At 41.3% G+C, this 23,979-nt stretch overlaps 2 protein-coding genes across 2 annotated transcripts in view; both read right to left on the bottom strand.

The window, feature by feature from the left end:
- The window catches only part of LOC109479932 (hemicentin-1-like), a 30,343-nt gene extending 22,416 nt beyond the window's left edge, over positions 1-7,927 (bottom strand). Inside the window, exon 1 of the mRNA XM_019782004.1 lies at positions 7,556-7,927. Coding sequence (XP_019637563.1) covers positions 7,556-7,607 — 52 coding nt within the window. The 5' untranslated portion in view covers positions 7,608-7,927. The remainder of the gene's footprint in view (positions 1-7,555) is intronic.
- Positions 7,928-18,475: 10,548 nt separating this feature from the next.
- On the bottom strand, positions 18,476-22,882 carry LOC109479614 (glutamate receptor-like). The gene is made up of 4 exons (XM_019781601.1): positions 22,807-22,882; positions 21,809-22,237; positions 21,201-21,355; positions 18,476-18,862 (listed from the first exon to the last, which is right to left on the bottom strand). Exons 1-4 carry the CDS (start codon positions 22,880-22,882, stop codon positions 18,476-18,478), a joined length of 1,047 nt encoding a protein of 348 aa, XP_019637160.1.
- Positions 22,883-23,979: the final 1,097 nt, after the last annotated feature.

The raw sequence follows: 23,979 nt of genomic DNA, 5'->3' as shown, positions 1-23,979 counted from the left end.
AAATATGGATAGAATCGTTCTGCAGATAACGCTGTAAAAGCGTACGTGCCTTCAGCTGAACTGTTGGGTCAAAATGTTACTAATAGCTGTGTATAATGACGTGGTAAAAGTTTCATGTATTGAGAATAACCTGGGGACTGCGAACAGGTTCACAAAGTTCTACTTGGCTACCATATTTCGAGAAGTAATGCCTGGGTGTAAGATTGACGTGGTTAATTTAAAGCTTTCTGAATAGTCGTTGAAGTAACAACAACAACTCAAGGCTCAAGAGTTATTTATTGATCATTTGCAATAAACTACAAGTCCCCGAATTGCGAAGCAATGTACATTTCTTTAAAAAAAACCAAGATTATACACTATTGTATATTATAAAGTTAAAATACAGAAACATTAAGAAAATACAGAAAATACAATATTGCACTTAATACTGGCTTCACCACAACGATTAAGAATTACAAGTATAAGTAAGTACGTTTTTTTAATTATTCCCAAGTAGTTTGTCTGGTATACATGACCAACTTCAACTGTTACAAATATTTGTTAAGACCAACAACAACTGTACATGTACGTAGGAAAAGTGTGTTAGAGTTACAGGATAAGGTATCCGTTGTGTCAGGCGAACCGCCTACGGTATGCAATTCAATATCTGAGAAGGCAGCAGAAAAACCTTTCCCACTAACGACTTGGGCCGTTCGGGAACGTTTAATGACAAAGACGGCTCTCAAGCACATGCGTTATCAAGAAAAATGGTACCATTACAGGCCACTGCAGCTTTTTTATGGTGCTCCCAAGTAGTTTGTTAACTGTACATATCCCTGATAAATATAACATACGGTAAAACACTTTATATATGGTAAAATAATGGCTCGTTGTTAAAGTGGGACACGCATTTGATCCGAACGGTTTATTAAGAGGTTTTACTACATGGAATAAAATCACGCATCACGATTGTTTTCTAATAACTGTAGAGGGTGGATTGTCTTTTATTGGGTGGTTTTATTCTAGGAACTGTACAGTTCATTTTCCGTTCAAGCCAGCTGCATACGCACGATACAATACTGGGGCAGTAATATCCAGGCGAGTGGGGGGACGAACTGTCTGTGTAAAAAGTTATTGTTCGGAGTAGGTGGAGAGAGAAACAAAGTCTAAAAGTTTGAGTAGAATAAATCGATATCTGTCCTGACTGGTAACACGACTCAGGGCTAGCACGGCGAGAAATCTATCTCTGTCAAATCAAGCGCACGAACAGAGAAACGCCACAGGATTGCCATTGCAAAAAAAGATCTATCGGTTCTCGTTAAAGATGGAATGTTGGCCGTCGTTATCTTCAATCTGGCCGGTCGTTTTTTTCTTCTTGCCCCAGGTACCGAGATCTAGCAAGGTCGTCAAAGATGGTTTTCTTGTTGGATGTGAGATGATTTCATTTCAGGTTTATGTCCCATGAGAATACAGGTAACGATGTTTCACTGTGGGATGCAACCGTAAGGTGACGAAAAATAGCTTCAAAGACGGCCACTTTCGCGAAAGCAAATGGTCTGTAAAGCCTAGTTTTTCTTGCCATGAAGTGCACATGCTTTGTCATCATTTTGTCCAGCCATGTGAACGCAAAAAACATGGTTTTGATAAACACGAAGCACTGATAAATTGTACTACGTGTTTAGAAACCCCTTACCACCCCAGAAGGATTCGTAATGGAAAACTTTTCAAGTCCTTGAACAGAGGATCCAAGTAACAAATAACGGTTTTCATATTAGTGGGCATTGATGTTGGAGCTGTGTTCAGCGAATCGTGCTGTAATATCTATTGGGCCAGTCGCACAGGCTGCCCTAACCGTCGTGCTGATGCTATCATTGCAGCCGCTCGTTTCAGGTCAGGGGTCCCGCATGCTTTACAGCCCACAACGAGAGGCCTTCGAGATATTGTTTCTTCACGACATCTACGGAATACCGAAATATTCTAACCGGAAAGGCAACAGCATAACAATTGCAAGCAAGGAATAGCAAAGTTCTTTATTCACAACCACTTATTTTACCAAGAACCGACGTTTCGACGACCGTCAGTCATCTTCATCAGGGAAATCATGGTTGGTTTACTGTACCATGAAGTTAGGTGTTACTGCTAACAATGTTGTCCCAAATGTACTGTAAAATCTGTGACATGCATAGTTTATTATTACAGAAACGTGAGATAATGTAAAGTATATATAAAATGTATATTGTCAATCAACAATACTAGCTAATGCATTACCAAATGTAACGTACTGTCACTTACATATTGCTAAAAAAAAACCTGCCCAGATGAAGATGACAGACGGTCATCGAAACGTCTGCTCTTGTTAAAACAAGTCGCTATGAAAAAAGAACTTTGCTATTCAATAATTCACCAACCAGATGAAATTATTTACGGGAGTTTCAAGCAACAGAAATGGTGAAGTCGAAAAGTTGGGTGTGACGGGCTGGTCGACATATTAAGACTGTCTCCGCTGTGCTGTAGAATCAACGATACGTTTCGGCGAAGGGTTATGGCGGTGTAACGGTTATGCTTCAGAATGTCATGAAAAGTGTTCGCCAAGGTTTTTAAGATAGTAAAATGTCGTTTGCTTAATTCTAGAAAAAAAGATGATTTTATACACTGCTTGATAACCACAAAAAGGAATTGTGCACTTGTCAATATATACTAGTAGGTCAGAAGGTGCTGAAAATGCGCACTTTGATTAATTGTCCTGGTATCATTTCCGGCGACACCGTTGAATTGGATACACACACACACGTATGCATACATACATGGGCTGTGTGCAACTAGTAGAATGTTGTTAGAATCTTCTACAGCATGATAAAAATCAACACAAAACGATCAACTTTTAATGAAAAGACCTGTCCTGAGAATGGTACAGTGAGTTTAGTATTAACATTCCTCATTGTCATTCTCTACAAAGGTTTTGTTATTCCCCATACAAACGGTGCAATTTTGGCTATTAGGTCTTCCAAAATGGACGTGGCGTAGGCATGTACCAGGCACATTCTTCATCGTAATTGGGCGTGACTGAGCATTAAGTTGGCATTTCTTAATGCTAATGATTAGACACGCCCTATATTTTACACGGGTGATAAGCCGAAGAAGGCAAAACGAATAGATTATGACGGCATTCTACCTAGAATTATCATCATCGATCATGGCTGCAATTTTTTCTTCCACTGGATCGGAAAGTTACAAACTAGATGCTCTAAAAAGCCAGGATCCTATTTCATAATTGAGGTAGTATTTTCGAATCGCATGTCATGGTAGTCCTTGGACCATCTCAACGGAAGGTAATCATTGTCATTTAAAAGATAGCTTGGGGGGGGGGGATTTTCAGTTGCAGTTTTCAAAACTTGCCAGGCACTTCACAATTGCCAGGCACTATGCACCCACGCTGCTTTCTAAGTGTAGTATGAAGCATCTTAGAATCGTATTCTTGTAATTACGGTATACGTATTCATTGGAACATCTCAACGAGTGCTAATGATTGTCGTTCAAAAGATCGTCTGGGGAGTATTTTCAATTACAGTTGTTCAAAACTTTCAAAAGTTACCCCACATTATGCGCCTACGCTGCGTTTTAAGTGTAGACAACTGGCCACTTTTGTAATCTGCGCTGTGTCATTTTCATTTAGTTGAGTCGTTAACGGCCAAAGTCAAGAAGGTCGACGTCTATAAATAACAACATCAACGGCAGCCCTTGCCGCACTGGGTGGTCATTTGTGGCTTGTTATGCCGACTTGTCCGATGATTACCTCGCTAAATCAGCACCCGGAGGGAGTACAGTAATCACGAAACGGCGACGTCGTGCTTTCAACGGAAACTACCTGCTTAACGCAAGACTATCGAAGAGCGAGGTAAAACCATTGTTCCCTGCCTAATTCATGATGAATATATCATCAATAGGCGCCTGGAGGGTTGAGCTGTAATTGCTACCTCCAATTTTGGGGACTTGGTCGCATTAGATAACCTGCCTGAATAGGACCCATCAATCTAGGGGGACTGTGCGCATTTCAATCAATTTTACGATCATGGGTTCAGGCCTGGAGCTGTATGGATTTGTTACATCTCCTTGATAAGTGTGACGAATGCAGGGCATGACGAATGAAGGAATCCGAGGCGTAAAATGGTGATTTTTCCCAAAGGCCACGGAGATAAAGACGTCGCTCACGACAGCTTATAACTTTATGTCTTACTTTTCTCCATCCTTGGGCTGCTCACATTTCAGATTTGTTTCCATTATTTCTCTTATGTTTCATTCATTTTCCCCCTTAGACCAGACCATTTTTCATGATTTACAGGGGAGGTCACGGAAAGTTCTCCTATAGGTAGTAAAACAAGATTTCTAAGCCGTGATTCAGTGTAACAGAATACCCCTAATCAATAACGCATTCAATAATTTAAAGAATCATCTATAAAATTGGCATGGACTAAACCGGGTCATTCATATCGGTATCCATATTGTAAATCTATAAGGAAATGAATGTAAACAACATAGATAAGTGCATCATTGATAGCGTTGTCTGGCGCTATTCACTGCCTTAAAATAGAAACACACAGTGAAATCACGATTCCTTTTGCTCCGAATTACACTCTTATTGGCAGTTGTTTTTCCATTATGACACTTATGACATAGCTTTTATCTTTACGATACACCTGTGTCGGCGTAGACGGCAAAGCGTACCCCTCCCTGGCCCTATGAAGTGGTCGAACCTCTAATAAGAAAGGCCCACCTTAGGTAAGATGGATCAGGAACCGTACTGGTACACGGAGGCAATCAGATGAGAAAGAGTGGCAGGTAAAGCCTCTGTGGATGAAATGACGCCTGGAGGCTTGTAAAGTGGATGTCATAAAGCGTACGTCATATTTATATTCCTCCAGATAACGAGATGTAAACTTTATAGGGAAGATACAAAGCACCTCTCCTACTAGGGGAGGCATAGGGAGGCATAAATCGAACCGTACATCGTCTCTCTAGACTTGCCGAGGTGCTTGTTATTCTTCGTAGCGTTCACTCAAGTGGAGCAGCGATGAGGCACGTGAACAGAGGATAACATTCATAAAGAAGTTAGCGTTGCAAAGAGATGAAGGGACGTCTTTATTAGAGGAGACAGGGTGATTGATGCGTTCCGGAGTGAGCGATGACCTACGTGAGTGAACGGCGCAAAATGAATGACTTCGACCGGGCAGGGAAGAGCTGCCCGGAGGACTGCAGGAGCAACAGTCCGTCAAGAAAAACGGTCTCCCAGTGATAGGCCTTTAGTGTTATTGTCAAACATGTCATCTACGAGACGGCTAGACGTCAGACAGAAGGCATTTTAGTGAATAGCCGTGGGTATATCATCGTTACAGTGAAAGGAACGGCGCTATAATCTCCACAGGCCGGCATCCACCGTCCACGCTGATAGATCCATACCTGACGTCTCTTACGTAAAAGTTTAATATCACTGAATTACGAGAAATGCAGACGCAAGCCGTCCGGCCGGCCACGCGGCTTTGCAACGCAGCAACTCGTCAGGCAGAAACGGAGGTAATCACCAACCTCGGGCAACATTCGCCGCACAGAATCCCTGGTTTTCATGTCCAATCAGCTATCCCCCCCTTCAAGACAGATTTCTTGTTTCCTCTGGGAGCTTTGGGTGGCATAACACATGCAACGAAACGGTTGTTATCTCAGACCAAACGCCAATCAAGTGAAGGGTTGAGTGCCTAGCATAAAACCGTTTTGGTCTTGATGAATTACACTCCAAGTTTGCCGTCTACTGAGAAATACAAAGAACGAGCTTGGGTTGACCAAATCATGCCCAGCCTTGATACGTTCTTCTATACATTACCCTAAAGGGGCACGGTGTAGAAAAATTTGTGAATGTGGAGTGAGACACACAGAGAGGCAATGATATGTTTTCAATGATTGAACTGACATCTTCAGTGGGGTCGTGTGGCGCAACGGCAGCGTGCGAGACTCGGAATCAAGAGGTCTCGGGTTCGAGTCCTGACATGCCACCGATCTTGTGCTCTTGGGAAAGGCACTTTACACGACTTTCCCTACCATACTCAGGTGAAAATGCGTCTTGTCTGCCCAGTATTTGTTTCTATGTGCGGGACACAACACCAGCAACAGCTGCCTCTGTTCCGCGTGTATTGTACTGTTGCGATTTAAATAAATCAAATCTTCAATGTGGGCTCGGATGTGTTACTGCGATGCGATTCTTGGACAATTTTCCTGAGGGGGGCTAGCGTTTCCGGATCCCTGATTGTGTCACTTTGCCAAAACTGCCGGTCTTTCAGATTACGTTCCCAAGAGGAGTGCTTCCCTGTAACCCAATTTATCTCCAAATGACATCGAAATGATTCCATGCCCTGTATGAGATAGGGTCAATTTGTTTCCGCAAAGTAGTGTGCGGAAAAAATCACACGAATATCCATGAACACACGTCCTATTTTAAGTTAAAATAACATTGTTTTTGCGACAAAAGTCTCTCATAGCCATGTACAGTATTTCATCATCGTTACAAGAAACATATTTTCCGTGTCAATATGGAAGTCAAACGGTCAGTCAAACGTAAAGATAGCACAAGGTGATGAGGAGACCCTCATTTGGCTCGTTCTCAAAAAGAGTGGGGCATTATGAATGCAAATGGCGTCAGAGGAAGGTTATTCATTCCGCAAAGGGCGTGTTTCAGACCTTGACAGTACTAATAATAACTCTCTCTAGCTAGGTAACATCAAGGTTTAATAGTTGATACTATTTTTCTCCCGTTTGTACTCGATATCTAACATTGATCGCACGTCATCTGATCGCTGGGGGAGCGATTACTGATGTGAACGCAAATGGACGATGCCGAGAAAATTGTTCTGGGTGTTTGGCCAACACAGCCAACCACTGTGAAATCGAATTATCAACCTACCGTGTCAAGAAAAATGCCGATGAAATGCAAACTACCTTTAGTCCTGCAAACACAATAACAAGGTATCGATGTAAATGTGGGCGAATGGATCATTAAACGATTTTTAGTCGTCCTCCCTGGGCCGTAGACTTTTCCAATAAAATTTAAAAAGCTTTTGAGCGGATAATCTTTGCAATCTTTGATAAAAAATCAGTTATGAAATATGTACCGTTGAATATAGACAGGATACAGTTTATCATGCCTGTACCGGCTTAATAAGTAATCCCAACTTAATACTACATAAACCAAACTGCATGTTACGGTCCTAGCGACGTGGATTCCTGACCAACCGCAGGCCCTGCACAGTTATTTGTCTCATCATAGGCTTAATACTAAAATATGCCCTTGGTTAACGATAATGTCCGGAGATACAGGCATGAAAGTCACATCGAATTATACGATGCTAAAGGTGGCGCCGCACAGGTGGCAACCGAGAAATGTCACTGCTGAAAGTACCGATGGTATCAGGTACTGAAAGAAATTGTACCCTACTCACTGGGGGGAGGAAACTGTCTTGCCATGACTATTTTACAACCTTATCTTTACTGTGGATGGAGCAATCTATGCAAAATACAGAAATGGAAGTCTTACCTGTAACGAAGACTAAGCTAGCACAGATTGCGTGGACCACGGAGAATTCCATCTTGAGGAATAAGTTGCCACCGTCCACAACAGTACCGTCCTGGAGGAGCGAGTTCGGCCGTGTGGAGAGACCAGGCCTGCAGGACGGCTACTGTGGCGCGCTCTCACCCTAGCCTGCCCGGGCGATTTGCATCCCCATCTGTCATTGTACCAGGAAGGCTGACTGACATGTACGGCAGCGAAGCGTTTCTTCACTCCACGCCTCTCACGTTTACCATCCACGTAGCTCCACCCAAGCGTCGGGAGAAGGAGAGAGACATACGGGCACCAGGACCGACAGGCACGGGCCTATGGTAGCGACTGCATAAAACTTTCAATGGATTCGTGCAGTCAGTGACGCGTGGAAGGTCGCTTTCAATGCAGTCTATTGTTTGCGCCGTCCCTGGTGCTGAAACGATTGCGGTTTTCTCTGCCCAGCCCGTTCGTCCCTATCGCTCAATCTCACGTAATTGCCTGAGCTAGAATAAAGGATGACAGGCAGTAACCATGCGGAAAATAGAGAAGACCTTGTGTGAGACCCGTATGTGCAACACAGAGGGAGAGCGATGACGGATAACCATTCTAAAGCCAGTACATCCCTCTTGTTTCGCGTGCAGCGCAGCTCCTGTTAGAAGAAAGAGACAAAACACTTCTCTCCTCCGGCACTCCAATTAAAACGCCCAATTAAGCATCAAACTAGTGACGATACCCTTTTTAGTGCCCCTTCTACAGCAGTATTTCAAAGGCCCAGACTGTACTTGAAAGACAAAGAGAGGAGACGTGTGGGTCTGTTAAAAGGCTAAGGGAGACCTTGTTATCTTCAGTCTGCGTGGTTCAGATTCTGAAGTGATGGGGAGAGCACGTCATTCACAAATGGAGGTCTCACCCTATTAAAACAAATGGGTTGGCCTTTGAAAGCACGCCAGCGTCAGTGATTTTTAAAGGCAGCCTGTAAAAAAGTTTCTGTGTGATGCCATGTCTTCTTGGAAAGGGGCACATCTCTGTTTTGGACCCTAACCGGAATATTTTTCTTGCACTGTATAAAGGCGAATTTTGCTAAAAATAACTATGATTCTACATGCCCGCAGCCAGGATTTTGCTTGGGGAGGGGTCTTCTTACTGCCCGAGGGACCAGCGAGCGCCGTATGCACGAATTTCATAGCTATAGGGTTTGAAAATTGAATCTTCTGAAACGGCATTTCCTGCGTTTTTGAATTTAGAGACACACAAGGAAGCAGTTTTTCTAGGATTCCAGTACTGCTGGTGATAAAAATCAGTCCTCTTTTTAAAGCAATATCTCTGAGCTTTGAGCTTGTTTGTGTGTGTGTTCTTCCCATGAAATTGAATCTTTTGAAACGGCATTTCCTGCGTTTTTGAGAGAATTTCAAAGGACAATTTAGAGACACACAAGGAAGCAGTTTTTCTAGGATTCCAGTACCGCTGGTGATAAGAATCAGTCCTCTTTTTAAAGAAACATCTCCGACCTTTGAGCTTGTTTGTGTGTGTGTTTGTGTTCTTCCCATGTTCTAGGAAAAGAATCAATGTTACGAACGGGTGTCGAAGATGAAAAAAAAAACAGATGTGAGCTGAACGATCAAAGCACGGGGATCCCAGAGGCCCTTGCGCATGCCCATATTACGGAAATTCCCGGGACATCGTTCGGAAAAGTTGATGATAAATGTTACCCCGTCAGCCCTCCCTACTGCACACGGCTAGCCTAATCCGCTCTGTATTTCTCGCCAGATCGGGTAGTAATACTACTCATTACCATGGATCGGCGCGGGAGAAATCTGTACATCAAAGTCACGGAGATTTTGTTTATCACGAAGGATTGAAAACTTATTGGGTATACAAGGCTCTTGGGCCACGCGTTCATCAAATGGGTTTTGCGCGACGGCGTGTGCTAGTCCAAATGAATGTCTGACTCCGGAGATATGACGAGTAAGCCTAGGAACGTACAGCAACGAGTCATCGATACAGGCACTGATGCGAGGAAGGGACACGGGGGTGCAGTTTTGTGTCATGAGTGATGAATAGTGGGGTAAAGAGATGGGCAGGCAGAAGGGGTAGGTTCAAGGCCATATGATATGTAAATTGCATGTGTGCAGCCGGAGTTAGGAGCACCCATGTTTACCATCAGTAACACTAGGGAAAGGTAGAAATAGGGAGAGGCGTAGAGGAGGGAGGACAGGGTATCAGTGAAATGTACACGTTCTGTAGGTTGACGAATCATTGCAATTTTCTGTTAGATTTGTTTTATATCAAAATTCTAATAAACATTTAAGAAGGGAAGGAAGCGCATTAGAATATTTTGTCTATATTGTCCTGTGCAAGGAGAAACACTGGAAAGGCACTGAAGATTATAATTATTCAAAGGCAAATTGAAGTTACTTCTTTGAAATTTTGATAAACAAAAACAACTGAATCCATGCATAATTTTGTAAATAACTCTGTAAATAACTCTGTAAATAAGATAATAATAGATTGATCAGTAATTGTATTTGATACATTTGTAATTGTATCAAGGCAGTCAGAATAACAATATACGAATATCGAAAAAATGATGTTAGAGCAATAGGTGATATTAGCTTTGAATATTTATAAAATAGCTTAACTACAGGAAGATAAGAAATAAGCCCTAAGCAGGATTTACCACCACAGAGATAACTTGAGACGGCCCGACTGATCTGTAATTCTGTGCTTTCAGCAGTCAGAGCTGCAGGCCGTAATCTCCATGACCCTGTGACCTCAGGCTCCCTTCCTTATGCGACAGTTTGGACACGTTTTGAATCGCCCTACATTTCAAAGATGCCTTCAAAGCGACACACGTCGAAATCTGACTGTCACTTCGACAGCAATCATATAATAATTCGCCTAGGGGATGCTATCTATGAAACATACGACAGATGTGTGCGTAGGTTGAACGTTATAACTTAAGGATTACGTAGGAGTGCATCGTCACAGAAGCCCTTATTTCCCCCACCTGTAACGTTCGAATTAGATTAGATTACAACCATGTGTCTCAGTGTTTAATCTTAGAAAAGGGATTACAATGATCACAGGATTACTTCCCCATTAGTTTTGTTTATAATTTATTCAATTTAGGTGCACATGTGCAAGCAATAACCACAATGAAACGCAGAAAGAGTCTCAGAAGGACAGAAAGATCATTTCTAGAGATGACACATGACAGGATTCTGCCGCCAATATCATGACCTGTTTGCATGGTGCATTGGTTCTGCATATTTCATAAGAGACGATTCTTTCCATGTCATATGTACCAATAGGCTACATGTAAACTATGATTATGTTCTCTAAAGAATATTTCAGTTCAAGAACTTATGGGAGAATAATAGGTAGATAGAAATGGTAAAATGATATCAAAGTTGTAAACATAAAGGTATTCGTTGACGACCTCATGCCCCCTCCCACGATACCACCGTTAGGCCACAGCAGGTAAATTTTATGGATGACATCCTCCACAGACTCCAAATCTAATGCGAGCGGGCGAAAAAAAACATGGCGGGCCAAAAAACAAGATCACTACATTTTCAAATTTGGACATCATAAACCTGGTTAAATAGGAAATTATACCTACTTGTGCTAAGTTTACTGCCTACTATCACTGTGTGTGACAACATCCATTTGTCATTGAAACAACTTTAAAAAATAAAAGTTTTTAATCATTTTGCAAATGGTTTTGATTGAGTGGGAACATTTAAAAGGAATGAAATACATCACTGCATCAAAGTAAAAGTCAAAACAATGAATCAGAGCCCTGTCTTGTCTCCTCTCTTTATATTTATCTGTCATCCACGTTCCGGCATGGTAAGGCATGCCATTTTGCCCATTTTCGGCATGTTGAACCAACCACTGTCAGAGGGCAACAAAAGTTCATTTTTTTCAAAATCAGGCGAAAATAAATCCGCGCGCTGATGTCATCCATAAAAATGACTTGCTGTGGCCTTATAATGTGCATGAAATAACGTATCCTACACAACGTTGAACTGTTTTGTGCATCCACAGATGTGTGTAACCTTGCCGGTAGGGCTGATCTCGCTATTTTATGTGCGTGTAACTAGTGGAGAATCCCACGTCGGCGGGGCCCGATGGCGTGCAAAGGCTACATCACAGGAACTCGATTATAGCAAATGTGGGGGATGAGATAGGATTTAGCACAGTTCACGGCGGGAAGCAGGAATACTCCGCTTCTTATTAGCGATAAAGTCACGGTTCCATCTGTTTGGGCGGCAAACCGGCACGTTTTGTGTCGTAAATCATTTAAGCAGTTCCTAAGGAAAGACTCATTACATACGACGTTTTCTTCAATATAAATTGTAAACTATATTTGATTATGGATTGACTGTTAATGTCGTTTTAACAGTAAGGCTATAAACGTAGCAATCACCCGTATGAAGTTTATGAGCTACACCATCTCTCCTCACAATGATAGGATTTACGTGTACATTTAGTGGCCCATGGCACTAAAATGTGCCACTCAATGACCACATGTACTGATGCTGACACTTTGCCTTCTAAGCTATAATAATGCAATAGATAGCAAAACCTTGTGTTTTTTTCAAAATGTTTCAATATGGCAGTAGTTGTTATGTAGTTTAGTCTGTATTTGGATGCCTGCCATTTGATAACCGTCGACATCTAAAGATTGCTAAAACTAGAAAGGTAACATTTGCATATGGTCTGCTCTGTTAATTCTTATTCAAACACATTCATATATATCTATATATAATATGTATATGGTCAGACAGCAGTCTAAATCCCTTCTGCTATAAAATTGCAACATGATGTAACCCAACGCTAGTGACGTGAGAGACGTCTGGTTCAGGGCATTGTCCTTTTCGGTTTGGAGAAGAAGAGGAAGAAACTGAGCAAAAGCAAAATGTTATCCTCCGGTAAACATAAAATGTAATATACTGGAACTTGTGGAAACTAAATGTACTTCACTAGTATAGAAACAACTCCTAAAACAAGTCAGGTTCTTCAGTCTCTAAAGAGATCCCATTCTAATTACCTGTGAACATTCACATGATTTGATTGATTACCAAAGAGGGCGATCAATAAGCTAATGTTAACCTCGACCTTGCAAAGTGACTGTTAATGAAGAAATCATACAATATACCAAGCATATTAGAAATCTATTCAATATCGAGCACATACAAGATCAATCAACCGAACTGCTTATGAAGTTGCTTCAATTTTTCTATCACTAGTATCAGATAATAAAATCAACGAATTTTCATTTCTTTATTCTTATGAATGAGGCTCAAGAAGACTTTTGCAACGGTTTACAAACGAGTTATATTAACTTATACATGTAAGTACCTTTGTCAAATGATGTTAACTCATCCGGTTAATGAATTATACAATTTTAATCATTAATTTTGTAAATAAAAGCCTCATTTGCATGGATTATATCAGTTGATCATATTCTCCACCCAATGACAGCCTTCTCTTAACAGACAAGGTGAAGGTTGAAATACAACACATCGTTATTTGACCTCCTATGGTCGATACTGACCATGGTAAAATCCTTATTGATATCAGTCCTGCAGCTTCGGCTACCTAAACAGTCCTATACGAGAATGAAAGGTCTCTGCCACATAGAGCACACGGGGAGGCTGATTCAAGTATGCTGCAGAGTTTTATTTTCCAATTACATTATATGACTAGAGAGTTATGGCATATAATGGCTACGAAATTGTTTGTTTGTTACAGTATGTCGATGCTCCCGTTTCTATAGTTCAGCACAACAAGGGGATCCGGAATTGACAAGTCTCTATCATCAGACTTCATTAGGTTACTGTGAAATAGTAGACACTGGTCACGTAGACTAAACAACGTAGCAGGGGAGTTAGCCATCCCTGCTAGTACAACCTGCAATTGTACGTTATTATGTCTACTTGGCCAAATACCAACTATTTTTCAACAACCCTCTGGAGTCGTCTAGTCTGACAGAGATTAGGACTAGTCAATCTCTTACAATACTTTAAGTGCTAGTACGTAATGATAACTTAATGTATGTAGCATTGGCTAAAATGTACTTGCAGAACTTAATTAGTTTTGCACAACCAACACATTTAGCAGTAAGCCTGTAGGTTTGACTTTGAAAGTAATGAATGCCTTGCCTCAGCATCTGTTATCTATGTCTCGTGCAGACCGACACAGCTTTTGTAATGTTTGCATAGCTCTTAGGCCTTTGAGGACTGTGAGATTTGCTCCTAAATCCTCATATCCCGCGGATATTGTATAACGGCACGCTCGGCAAGGCGCACTCCCTCGGTAACCACCCGAAAAGGTCGCCGAAGGTTCCGTCGCACGACCTTGGTTGTGGGCCACTGGGCTTTATAAAATTACTTCTTTCCAATCTCGACGGATTTGGCAAATAGCTTGCATTTGATAACGGTCCCCAAGCCGGTGGAGCGATGCAGTCAGAGCATTAAAAGGTAATCCCTGCATACCCGCAACGCGGGAGGCTTTTTGGCAGATTTGGGTAGGGGCTCTGTGCAGTACAATTTACAGCACGGGAAAGCTTTCTGGAGCTATGGCGGGAACATGTTTTACATAATTACTATAACTTCAAAGTATAGAACGACTGAACGGCTTTAGAACCTAAGGTAGACATATCTATAGACGAATGTAATCTTCACGCCTATTGCAAATGGTATAGACGCGTTCCTAGTGTAGACGCCGTGTTACCTTTAAGTAGTAGGCGAAGTTATCAAAAGCGACTCGTTTGATCACGCTATACCTTCATCTCTACCAGACACGTCTGCCAAGTTCGTATTCAGGCGAACTTTTTATGGTCCCAGCGGCGAAACCACCAGGTGACTTTTCTGATTTGTCGTCTCTATCACGCCTGGGTGATGAAACGTGGCGAGAAATGCGTTTTTCCCCAGGGTAAGCTACACTGGAGAAGTGGACTTCCTCCTCAAATCCTGCATAGCGTTGATAACCACAGGACGATCCGTCATATGTCCACAAATCCTGCTGATACCACACATAGAAACAACAGGGTCTCATTTGCCGGACCATTCAACTACGACTAATACACTTGTTCCTGCAATCTCGATCAAGATCGCCGAGCGGGTATATCACTTCTTTGTTCCAGGAATCTGCCTGGTAATGAACTTGGCGGTACAAGATTACAAGATTAAGAACCTGCCGTCCGACTAAATGTCCCGGGGTCATTTCTCACATTGCCGGAGCAGACTTTTCGGCTCATGGACGCCAGCCGAGTGTTAGATAAATAAAGCAAATTCCATTACTTGAATGTCATGTGGAAATATACAAGTTTTGACATATTGCTTCACCACTATCACTTGGTGAAAAAGTCATTATGGCTGGCGACTTCATGCCACGTTCCATTACAAAGGTGGACCTTGTGTCTTACAATGTATTTCAAAGTAGCACATATCTCCTTTGTCATTTCCTAAATAACATTCCATGTACTGCGTTAGGACATGGTAACTGTTCATGCGTAGAGAAATTTTGTCGTGCACATTTATATCAAACGGAATGGTGTCTAAGGTCCCAGGGTATATAGACCAAGATTGATGAGTTAGACAAGCTCCCATTTTGTTTAAGTTTCTCATAAATATTGTTAGGCAATATCCTCGTGGATTTTGTTCTGAAAATATGGTTGTTTAATGCATCTAGAGGACTTGAAGTATTGCATTCTGTATCTCATGGGAAGGCGCAATTTGGTAAGCAGTTGCAGAAGCGGGTGCAATGTCACGAAGGTCATATTCTATGAAAGCATGCCCTACAATAATTATCTGTGTGGCCACGTCAAAGTCGGGCCAAATCTCATTTTCCCGTACTACAGTGTGACCGGATTGGATCAGGGGTCCTGGTTAATGTCGGAAATATGAATTTTGAAAAGTAATAATGGAATCATTAGGTCAAATGGGTGAATTTTAGGATTACACGTGAAAGACCCTGTAGCAGGTATATTTCAAATGTCACAATTGATTTGTGAATGCTCATACATGCTTCATTGCTCATCGGGAAATAATACCACATAGGTTAAAAGATACAGACAGAACATAAGAACATAAGACACTGAGTAAAGAGTCTCTTTTCACACAACAGAGTCTTTTATTCAGCCGACGTTTCGGTGACCGTATGTCTCCTTCCTCATGGTAATTCTGACTGTCGACTGTCGGCTGAATAAAAGACTTGGTTGTGTAAAAAGAGTCTCTTTTTATTAATCACTCACTGTGACTTACCAACCTGATGAAACTATTCACGAACATAAGAAATCATTATACAGCAATGTTGCACTATGATGCCTTGTAGTCTACAACAAATCGTCATCCACCTTACATTTTTACAGTATAACTATACATATCGATCCTGGTAATAATTGATGTTAATTCTGTCTCATATCTGCGCATGCACTGCCCACGGTATCAACCCAGAATCTGGTTATCACGTACAGTAGACCGAATTTATGTCAACCTGTGTTAGTATTAACATTTATTTCAATCCACTGATGGATGAGAATGTCGACCTATATTCTACTGAACTTGTTGTGTTGAAAGCTGTACTAACTTGAAAGTCACAGGACTACCTGTCCTAGTTAACCCTTGGAATATGTTGGCAATTGGACTTCGCACGGGAGAGTGTAAGGCAGCACTGCTGTTGCAGTAGTCAATAGTATATTCCAAATGGAATTGCTATATTTTTTACATTGAAAGTTTTATACCATTTGACATATTTCTATTTTTCTGTTACAACGATGGCGTTCTTGTGCGTAGTACAAATGTACATGTAGTGTCAAAATTATAAAACACCACTTAGTAACGAGTAGAATTCGAAAAAAATAACGATTCCCAATACAAAGTCGTTGAATAGACGTTGTACCTAACAGTTGTATAGAACAGCCCAATAGCTGTTACAACTTTCAAACCGATGTCTTGACCCTCTAAATCTTTCAGTATCGTCCGATCCGTAAAAAACGAAGTGATCGATGAAGGCCCGCGCCATTGGCCAATAAACCAGCCCCAACCAGTCACAAGATGTGGCCGGGTCTCACTGTTAATCGTTCAAATGGATGCTTTGGGGGAACGTTAGGCTGTCGTTATGAATAATATATATACATATCTGTGCCCTTTCCGTCGTATCTCCAGTGTTTAACCCATGACCGAACATCTGGTCGGATGTATCAAAACTAGACACGTGATGTGTGGGACGTCTTCTATTGGTTGTTACTCTATGTAATGCAAAGAACTGCTTGAATGCATATTCATGGTTGGTAGATGACAAAGAAGTAAAATGCTAGTTTGTTTATTATTATTTGTTTATTTATTTATTATTTGCACGTATAAAAAGTTACATAATCAAATAATAACAATAATAGAAACCTAGGTGGTTTTTACCTGACAAAACATGTTTGATTTAAACATAAAAATTAAACAATGAAATAATTGGTGAATTAAATAAAATCAAGACGCTAATTAGTAAGTTTGAGGCGTAATTTCTGTGTGGATACGTGCAAATGATATACAATATGTAGAATATGTCCCTTTTAATAGACAAAAACCCATATGATTAGAAAAGGAGTAAATAAATATATTAAACACCTTGTGTGTGCATGCTGTGCACACAACTAGGCCTTATGAGGCTTCGTCTACGAATACTTAAAAAGACAAGTCAAAGTTTATTGGGCAGCGATTGCAAAACATACAATGCGAGGCAGAATCCAAACTATATGTCTACAACAAAATGTCTAGAGATTGATCTACTCTATGTTAGGAAACTAATTAGTAATCTTCTCAATGAAGAACATTGTACGCTGTACAGTAATCACAATGAGTATGTCTATCATTCTAAATGCAACTTCTCCCCCTAAGACTTAATGGAATCTTTCGACTCGTCATTGCATTGCCACCTACTGATTTGTACAAGAAATGCACGTGTGCTTTATATCTATACATCTGTTACATCAGTAAATATTCCTGCGACGTACAGAGCTTTACTTCCGGTCCAGTTCTGTATTGTTCCAGCGTGCAAACTTGAAACGTAAACGAACGCCTCGCATTCAATTTTTTTCTAAACTGTACAGATTGCACCGACTACATTATCATTTTATACCAGTTTCACTCGATAACCAGTTAGTCAATAGTTATGGAAATTTTGACATTTCTATCGGACATATACTGGTAAAAGTAAGCTAGCTGCTAGCTGCATACTATATTAGGTGGTTAGTATGTGATCATATAGTTTTTGACGAGTCCTTGGCACTTTGTAAAGCTGACGTTCCGTTTAGTTCCAGTTATAGATGTAGTAGTCTACCGTACACCAATGTAGATCTTGTATCAGCAGCAATAGGCTGTTGGTCAAATATATATATTACTCTGTAGTTTTACAGTAAACCGCACGGTGTATCTCTGTACTATTTTTAACACACTACCTAAACGCTTTCATTCCTGGTACTCAACTCTTCAGCATAACAGCTGTCCAGAAGAGGTACAATTCATGGATATCGTGATGTTCAAGGATATCGCGCTATTCGAAGGTATTGAAATATTAAATTTATGATATTATTTACTTGGCTTTGAGAGCGACGAGGATTTAACCTCGTTTTTTTCTAAAAACACTCTCGAAAGCTGGATGTTTTGCTCAGCGGAACATCCTGATATAGCGTGATGATTCTCAACAGGACCGACAGTCAGAACGACAATGTACTGATGGTTCTATACATAACATTAGTGGGATACCCACTGTACAGCATTATCACTGCAGTCGTTTGCACAGTGTTTAGTACGGATAAAAACACAAACTCTGTCGTCCCGGAGTCCATACGCTGCCTTCATTTAACCACCTCTAGAGCATCGCCCGAGACGAATTTGCCCCAATATTTCGATTTCATTCTGAAGAATTTGAACGAAGAACCATGTTCAGAAGACGTCGTCTTTTTTCACAGGAGTCGGTTGTTGTTTGTTCTGGAGGTTCCTCTATCGAACTCTCGTAAGTCGCTCTCGACCTGCGCAGGGAGGGCCTATTGATGTTTTGCTGGTATAAGTCGATGCACGGGTCCTCTGTTCTTACGACCCCGGTCGTTCTGTTCAGGGTACCGTTACTGAGAAGGCTGCTGAGGGTGATCTCCTTTTGTATTCCCGGTTTGTCGTAAATGATGACTTCGGCGCGGTCCTTCCGCCGGCAGCAGTACTTCCAGGGGTACCAGTTCTCGCGAATGTCCTGCGACATCCGCCCCATCCTGTTCCGCAGAGCTTCGCAGAAAGACCGAGGTCTCTGTGGAAATAAAAAGAACGAAATCCCTTTCATTTTATAAACTTTCCAAAAGATTAACTGCAGGGAGCACTGCAATGGTAGGGCAGACAATGGTGATCAAGTTGTCAAAGACTATCTCGTTGTGGCCGCTCTTACACTGAGAAAAATCACCTTAGTTCAACCATTCTACTGATAATGTTCAGCCTCAACCATCATTACCGACAACGCGTGGTAATAAATTCGAGAGGACAAAGCCGGGAATGTTAGTGTGGGGCTATCTTCGGAATAAATGTAGCACATTACCTCTACGCAAAACGTCTCGCATGATCATTTAGTGAATCATAAATACAGGTCGTTGCCTAAGAATATGACCACATGAAAGACCAAGAAATGCATAGACGGCAGTACCAGTGTCACATTTTAACATCAATGGAAAAACGTGTTCATTTCACAGAGGAACCAAGTACATTATTTCAAGCACGTTATCTACGTTATGTAAAGTCAATTACGTTACTAAACGCCAACGATTGTCCATTATAGTAAATTTTACCATAATAACTCTTATATAATACATAGATCACGTCTTGGTTACAAATTGTGAACTGTAGTAGGTGTTGACATTTACCTATATAATTAATTCATATTTCTTGTGACTCCTCCCTCTTCTTCCTTACTTATTTAGTTCTAGTTGTGATGCCCAGTGTCATGTGTTAATCTAACCTGGGGTATCTGTATGTTCTGTATCTGTGTTAATCTAACCTGGGGTAAGTTATAAGAGTCATTCAACTGTTACACTACATCACACAACCACTGTAGAATAAACAAAAGGCTTCCAATGAGCATATTCTTTGTTTCTGACGACTCACGGACAGCTGAAGATTGCCTTCATTTGTAAAAAAAAATTGCTTGTCTGAAATGTTGTTTTGATCTATGTTCCAATTAAGATGATTTAGTTTCCAACGCTGCGAAAAGAATACACAACGTTGCTAAAACGTCTGCTTCTTTCCTTATAAGACAAGATTTATCAGTGGTCCAATCTATTAGCTCCTTCGACCGGGATGTAAGAGAAGAGTATTCAATATTAATTTGATAGACCAACAAAGAAACATCATCTTTAGCTGACGTTCAGTAGTTTAATTGTAAACTGTAATGTATATTAAAATGTACGTCCCAAAGCTGCAAATCATTGCTCTGCGATAGCGAGAAACAAATTTAAGTAGCGTAAATTATGTCAAAAATTAGTTGGCTGGCGCCAAGCGAGAAATTTTTACAAGAAGATGTCGTTCTTCGATAATTGCTTGTCACAACAAGGCGTTATTCCAAATCCCGGGGTAAGTATTTTTACAACGATAACAGATTTTGTGGTATGGTAGTGGCGCCTTCAGTTTCTGTGCATGCATTTTCTTTGATATGACTTTTAAATGCGTTCTTCAACTTCATCCAGCTTACTGTTACCGACAATTCATCTGACTAGAACTCACAATACTGTCACAGTGTAGAAATAGTTGAGTGAAGGTTCTGTACCTGTACCCGTATAGCCGGTATAACCGCCCTTTGGCGTAACACACGTTTGTTATAGCATGAAAAAGTACCTAGTTTTTTGTTCATTTCTTTTTGACACGTTAAGGCACGTTAAGTTTCTAAAAGATTGGATTTAGCCATGTTAGAAAGAAACCGGTAGATAATTGCCAAAATTAAAATGCAACCTATCCGTTCGTCTTAAGAAATCCAGTTCTAAAATCAATGAAACCCAGAAAACCCAGCCCACACACATGGGGAGTTTTATTGCTTAACTCCTATATTACAACTGCTTCCCACAGGATTACGCACAACGTAGACGTCAATCACTTAAAAAGGTCAATGCTGATTGGACCTTATCAACTGAAGGAGGAGAACATTTCTTTTGGGTTTCTCCAAACCCGTTTTCAGAATGGCAAATTAGATTTTCAGCCTTAATCGATATAAAGTTTCATCCGGCAATCACGTTAGACAGCTCACAATATCCTCAAATGTACACTTCAATTTCCTGCAAACGTACGATAAATACCATTTAAACCCGCGCAGATGCAGTTTTTCTAAACACCTGGGCCATATTTGCCAGGCTAAATATAGACGGATATGCCTTATGTTTCGGTAAGGTCGTCTCAGGACAGGCTGTCGTAGAGAAGCAATTCGTGTAAGAAAGATAAGGACTGAAATGATGTTCTGCCTTCTAACATGATAAGACTGATGGGCAACGCCATGCCACAAAACATCTAGATAAATATCTATTTGTCATTGTGTATGTCTACCACAAAGGTATTGACAATACTCATACGCATCAGGAATCAAAAGAGGTGTAGTAGCGACTGTAACGAACCTCTGGTTTATGGGGGTGAACCTCCTTGTGTGCCGCCACGCACCACTCAAACACGACAACCACACACCCGAACGTAACTCCCCCGAACAGACAGTAGAACACGCCAGCCATGGACTTGAAGTCTAGCGTGTTGCCAGCAGCAGTGGTCACGGCTCCTATAGGTAACAGTAGGCGGTATGACAACATGCTGTGTTAAACGCTTGTTATTAGCTCTAAAAACACATACATGGTCCAGATATACATATATATGTGAAGAGAACCAATTCATGCACTAAACTGCATGACGATAGGGAATACAGTTGACAATGGTAAAGGATTTTTAAATGTCAACGCCAGCATATAAATGATAATGAGAGAATACTTTTCAGATACTTTACTTATACCACGGCCAAGTTCTTCAAAGGAAGGGTCAATTTATAGTGCATTACGCTTTATAATGTGTCATTGCACACGTCTGTTCACAACAGTTGTAAATTACAATCTAGAGATGCTGAAAGTTGATAAGCACACCCATCTAGCAACGTAACACCAATGCACCATGAAGTGATGAACACGAAACCTATGAAACATATACCTTTCGTAGCAAACCGGTCTAAAACCTAACTCACCGGAAATCTGATGCTTGCATGGTCCATCGTACCACTTCCTTTTCAGTTTGTCAATCTCTCCTGACTTCCTTAGCTTCATGATCTCCAGGGAGAACCTCTCCGTGTACAGTGACTGCATGGGGAGGCCGAACCCGTACCCGATCTTCCCGAACAGTCTCCCAACAGTCATGATCTCACACGGCTCCTGTTCTGCCTCGTAGTCCAGAACGGCAGAGTCCCAGATGAAGGCATAGTCGTCGTTTGGGTCGTGGACCCTCTGGATGCCTTCTTCGGACGTCTCCACGAAGGTGTTCCGTGACGTCATGAAGTCGTACATCCGCGCGAAGTGCTCGATCTTGGAAAACTCGAAGAAGGACTCTGGTTGGCTGTTGCTGACCGTTCCGTACGGTATTTTCTTCTGATTCGCCAGATCCTCAACTGAATTTATACCTGGGGAGAAAATAATACGTTGTGAAAGTCTGAGAATGACAATAGAAAATGGCCACATATTAACACCGAAAAGCTCTGATAAAGGCGCGGCCACATTAATTGTATACGTGTACTAGTGTGATTAAATATCTAGAAAATCACGGATAGTACAGACTGTTGTTAATGGTCTGAGGTAATTTTTTTCTCTCACAAGGCACATCCACAACTAGCAGAGACGATACGCCGATCATTCAGGGTGCTCGTCACTCCAGGTAGGATGCTAGTCGTGTACTATTGCTTTGTGTATCCTTATCTAAGGGTCAACTACTATTGTGTAGTCATTACTATTTTTGATTGGTAAGCGCACCTCACAAAAGCACATCCACAACTTTTCGAACAGTCAAATTTGTTTCCATTGGTATAGGAAGGCAGGCGTGGCCTAAATCTGGCCAGAATGCTCCCGAACTTTTGTCGATCTTGGTCGGCTGGTGTTCAGGAGCAATGCCTGGTGAAGGTTCTGAATGTGTGACAGGGGCTTTACGTAATACTGGTTCACTGACAGTACTAAATGATTTGAGTACTTTCCTTACCACTGCTCATACGTGCCACAGTTAAGAAGGCTGCCAGGTTAGCTGTGTAGGTGGCGATGATGACGGTGACTGCCATCCACCACAAACCTCCCACAATCCGCCCAGACACAGACCTCGGTGCGACCTCCGTCTGAAGAAGAAAAAGTTTTACAAAGTCACCTACAATTTCAGTGGTTTGACGCATTAGATGACTATCTACCACCCCCGTGGGAGGCTTCAAGAGTGCTTTGATCGATTACCTCGCCCACTACGCTAGCTTTCAAATCACAAGGCATATCAAGGCAAAGAGCGAACACTCAGCATGACTTTCCGGTATTACGTAGAGAGATAACACTCGAACTGAAGAATGTATTTTTGTTTGTCTTTAATAATGGACCATGCAATTGATAATGAAGCATTTAATAATGAATTGTTTAATAATGGTCTAATAGTGATCTATACGCATCATATGGATTGTACTCAGCGAGACGTCGCAACAGAATGATTACACACTTTGGGATTTAAAGAAGTTGGGGGAAATGGTGATCACAATCTCTTGTCAGAGCATTTAAAGCTGTTGCTTTTGAATCCATCATTGTCTGGTTGAGATAAGATAAAGTGGTTCATTTCAAACCAAGGTTCACTGCTCTATGGCGGTGTATCATACATACTTCACAGACAAAGGTCTAGGTCAGGTGTAGTGAAGGGATACTTCATGTGAAATCTCCTGAGACAATGCATAAAAATCGGTCAGCTACCCACCACTCAAGCTCATCTGATTGTGAGCCAGTTTTGAAGTATGAATTCCCAACCCCTCGGTATAAAACCGTTGCGCACTTTCTTTCACAGATAATCATGTTCTTAGGGAAACCCCGATGAATCTTGTTAAACTACAAAGACGTCTATATTTTCCATTGGAACTTGCAGGGTAACATCTTACCACCTCATCGATTGAAGCTGCAACGGTGATGATGTCATCCATCAACCCGGACACAATTGACCAATGCAAATACTCATGTGCTATTTCCCAATGACGTCTTGACCAATGCAATAACTGCAATACGTTGAAAAGTTTAGCTCTTCGTGAAAAATATAAAATCATGGCAACTATTCAAAGAAACTGTCGATAAGAAAAGTAATATAAATGTGTACTTTTACAGACGGCAATGAGCATATTCACAAATGTTTAGCAGT

This window comes from Branchiostoma belcheri, unplaced genomic scaffold (genome assembly GCF_001625305.1).
Source record: "Branchiostoma belcheri isolate BF01 breed outbred unplaced genomic scaffold, Haploidv18h27 scaffold5, whole genome shotgun sequence".
NCBI classification, from domain to species: Eukaryota; Metazoa; Chordata; class Leptocardii; order Amphioxiformes; family Branchiostomatidae; genus Branchiostoma; species Branchiostoma belcheri.
Note: the sequence above shows the minus strand (reverse complement) of the source record. Positions and strands in the feature narration are given on the sequence as shown.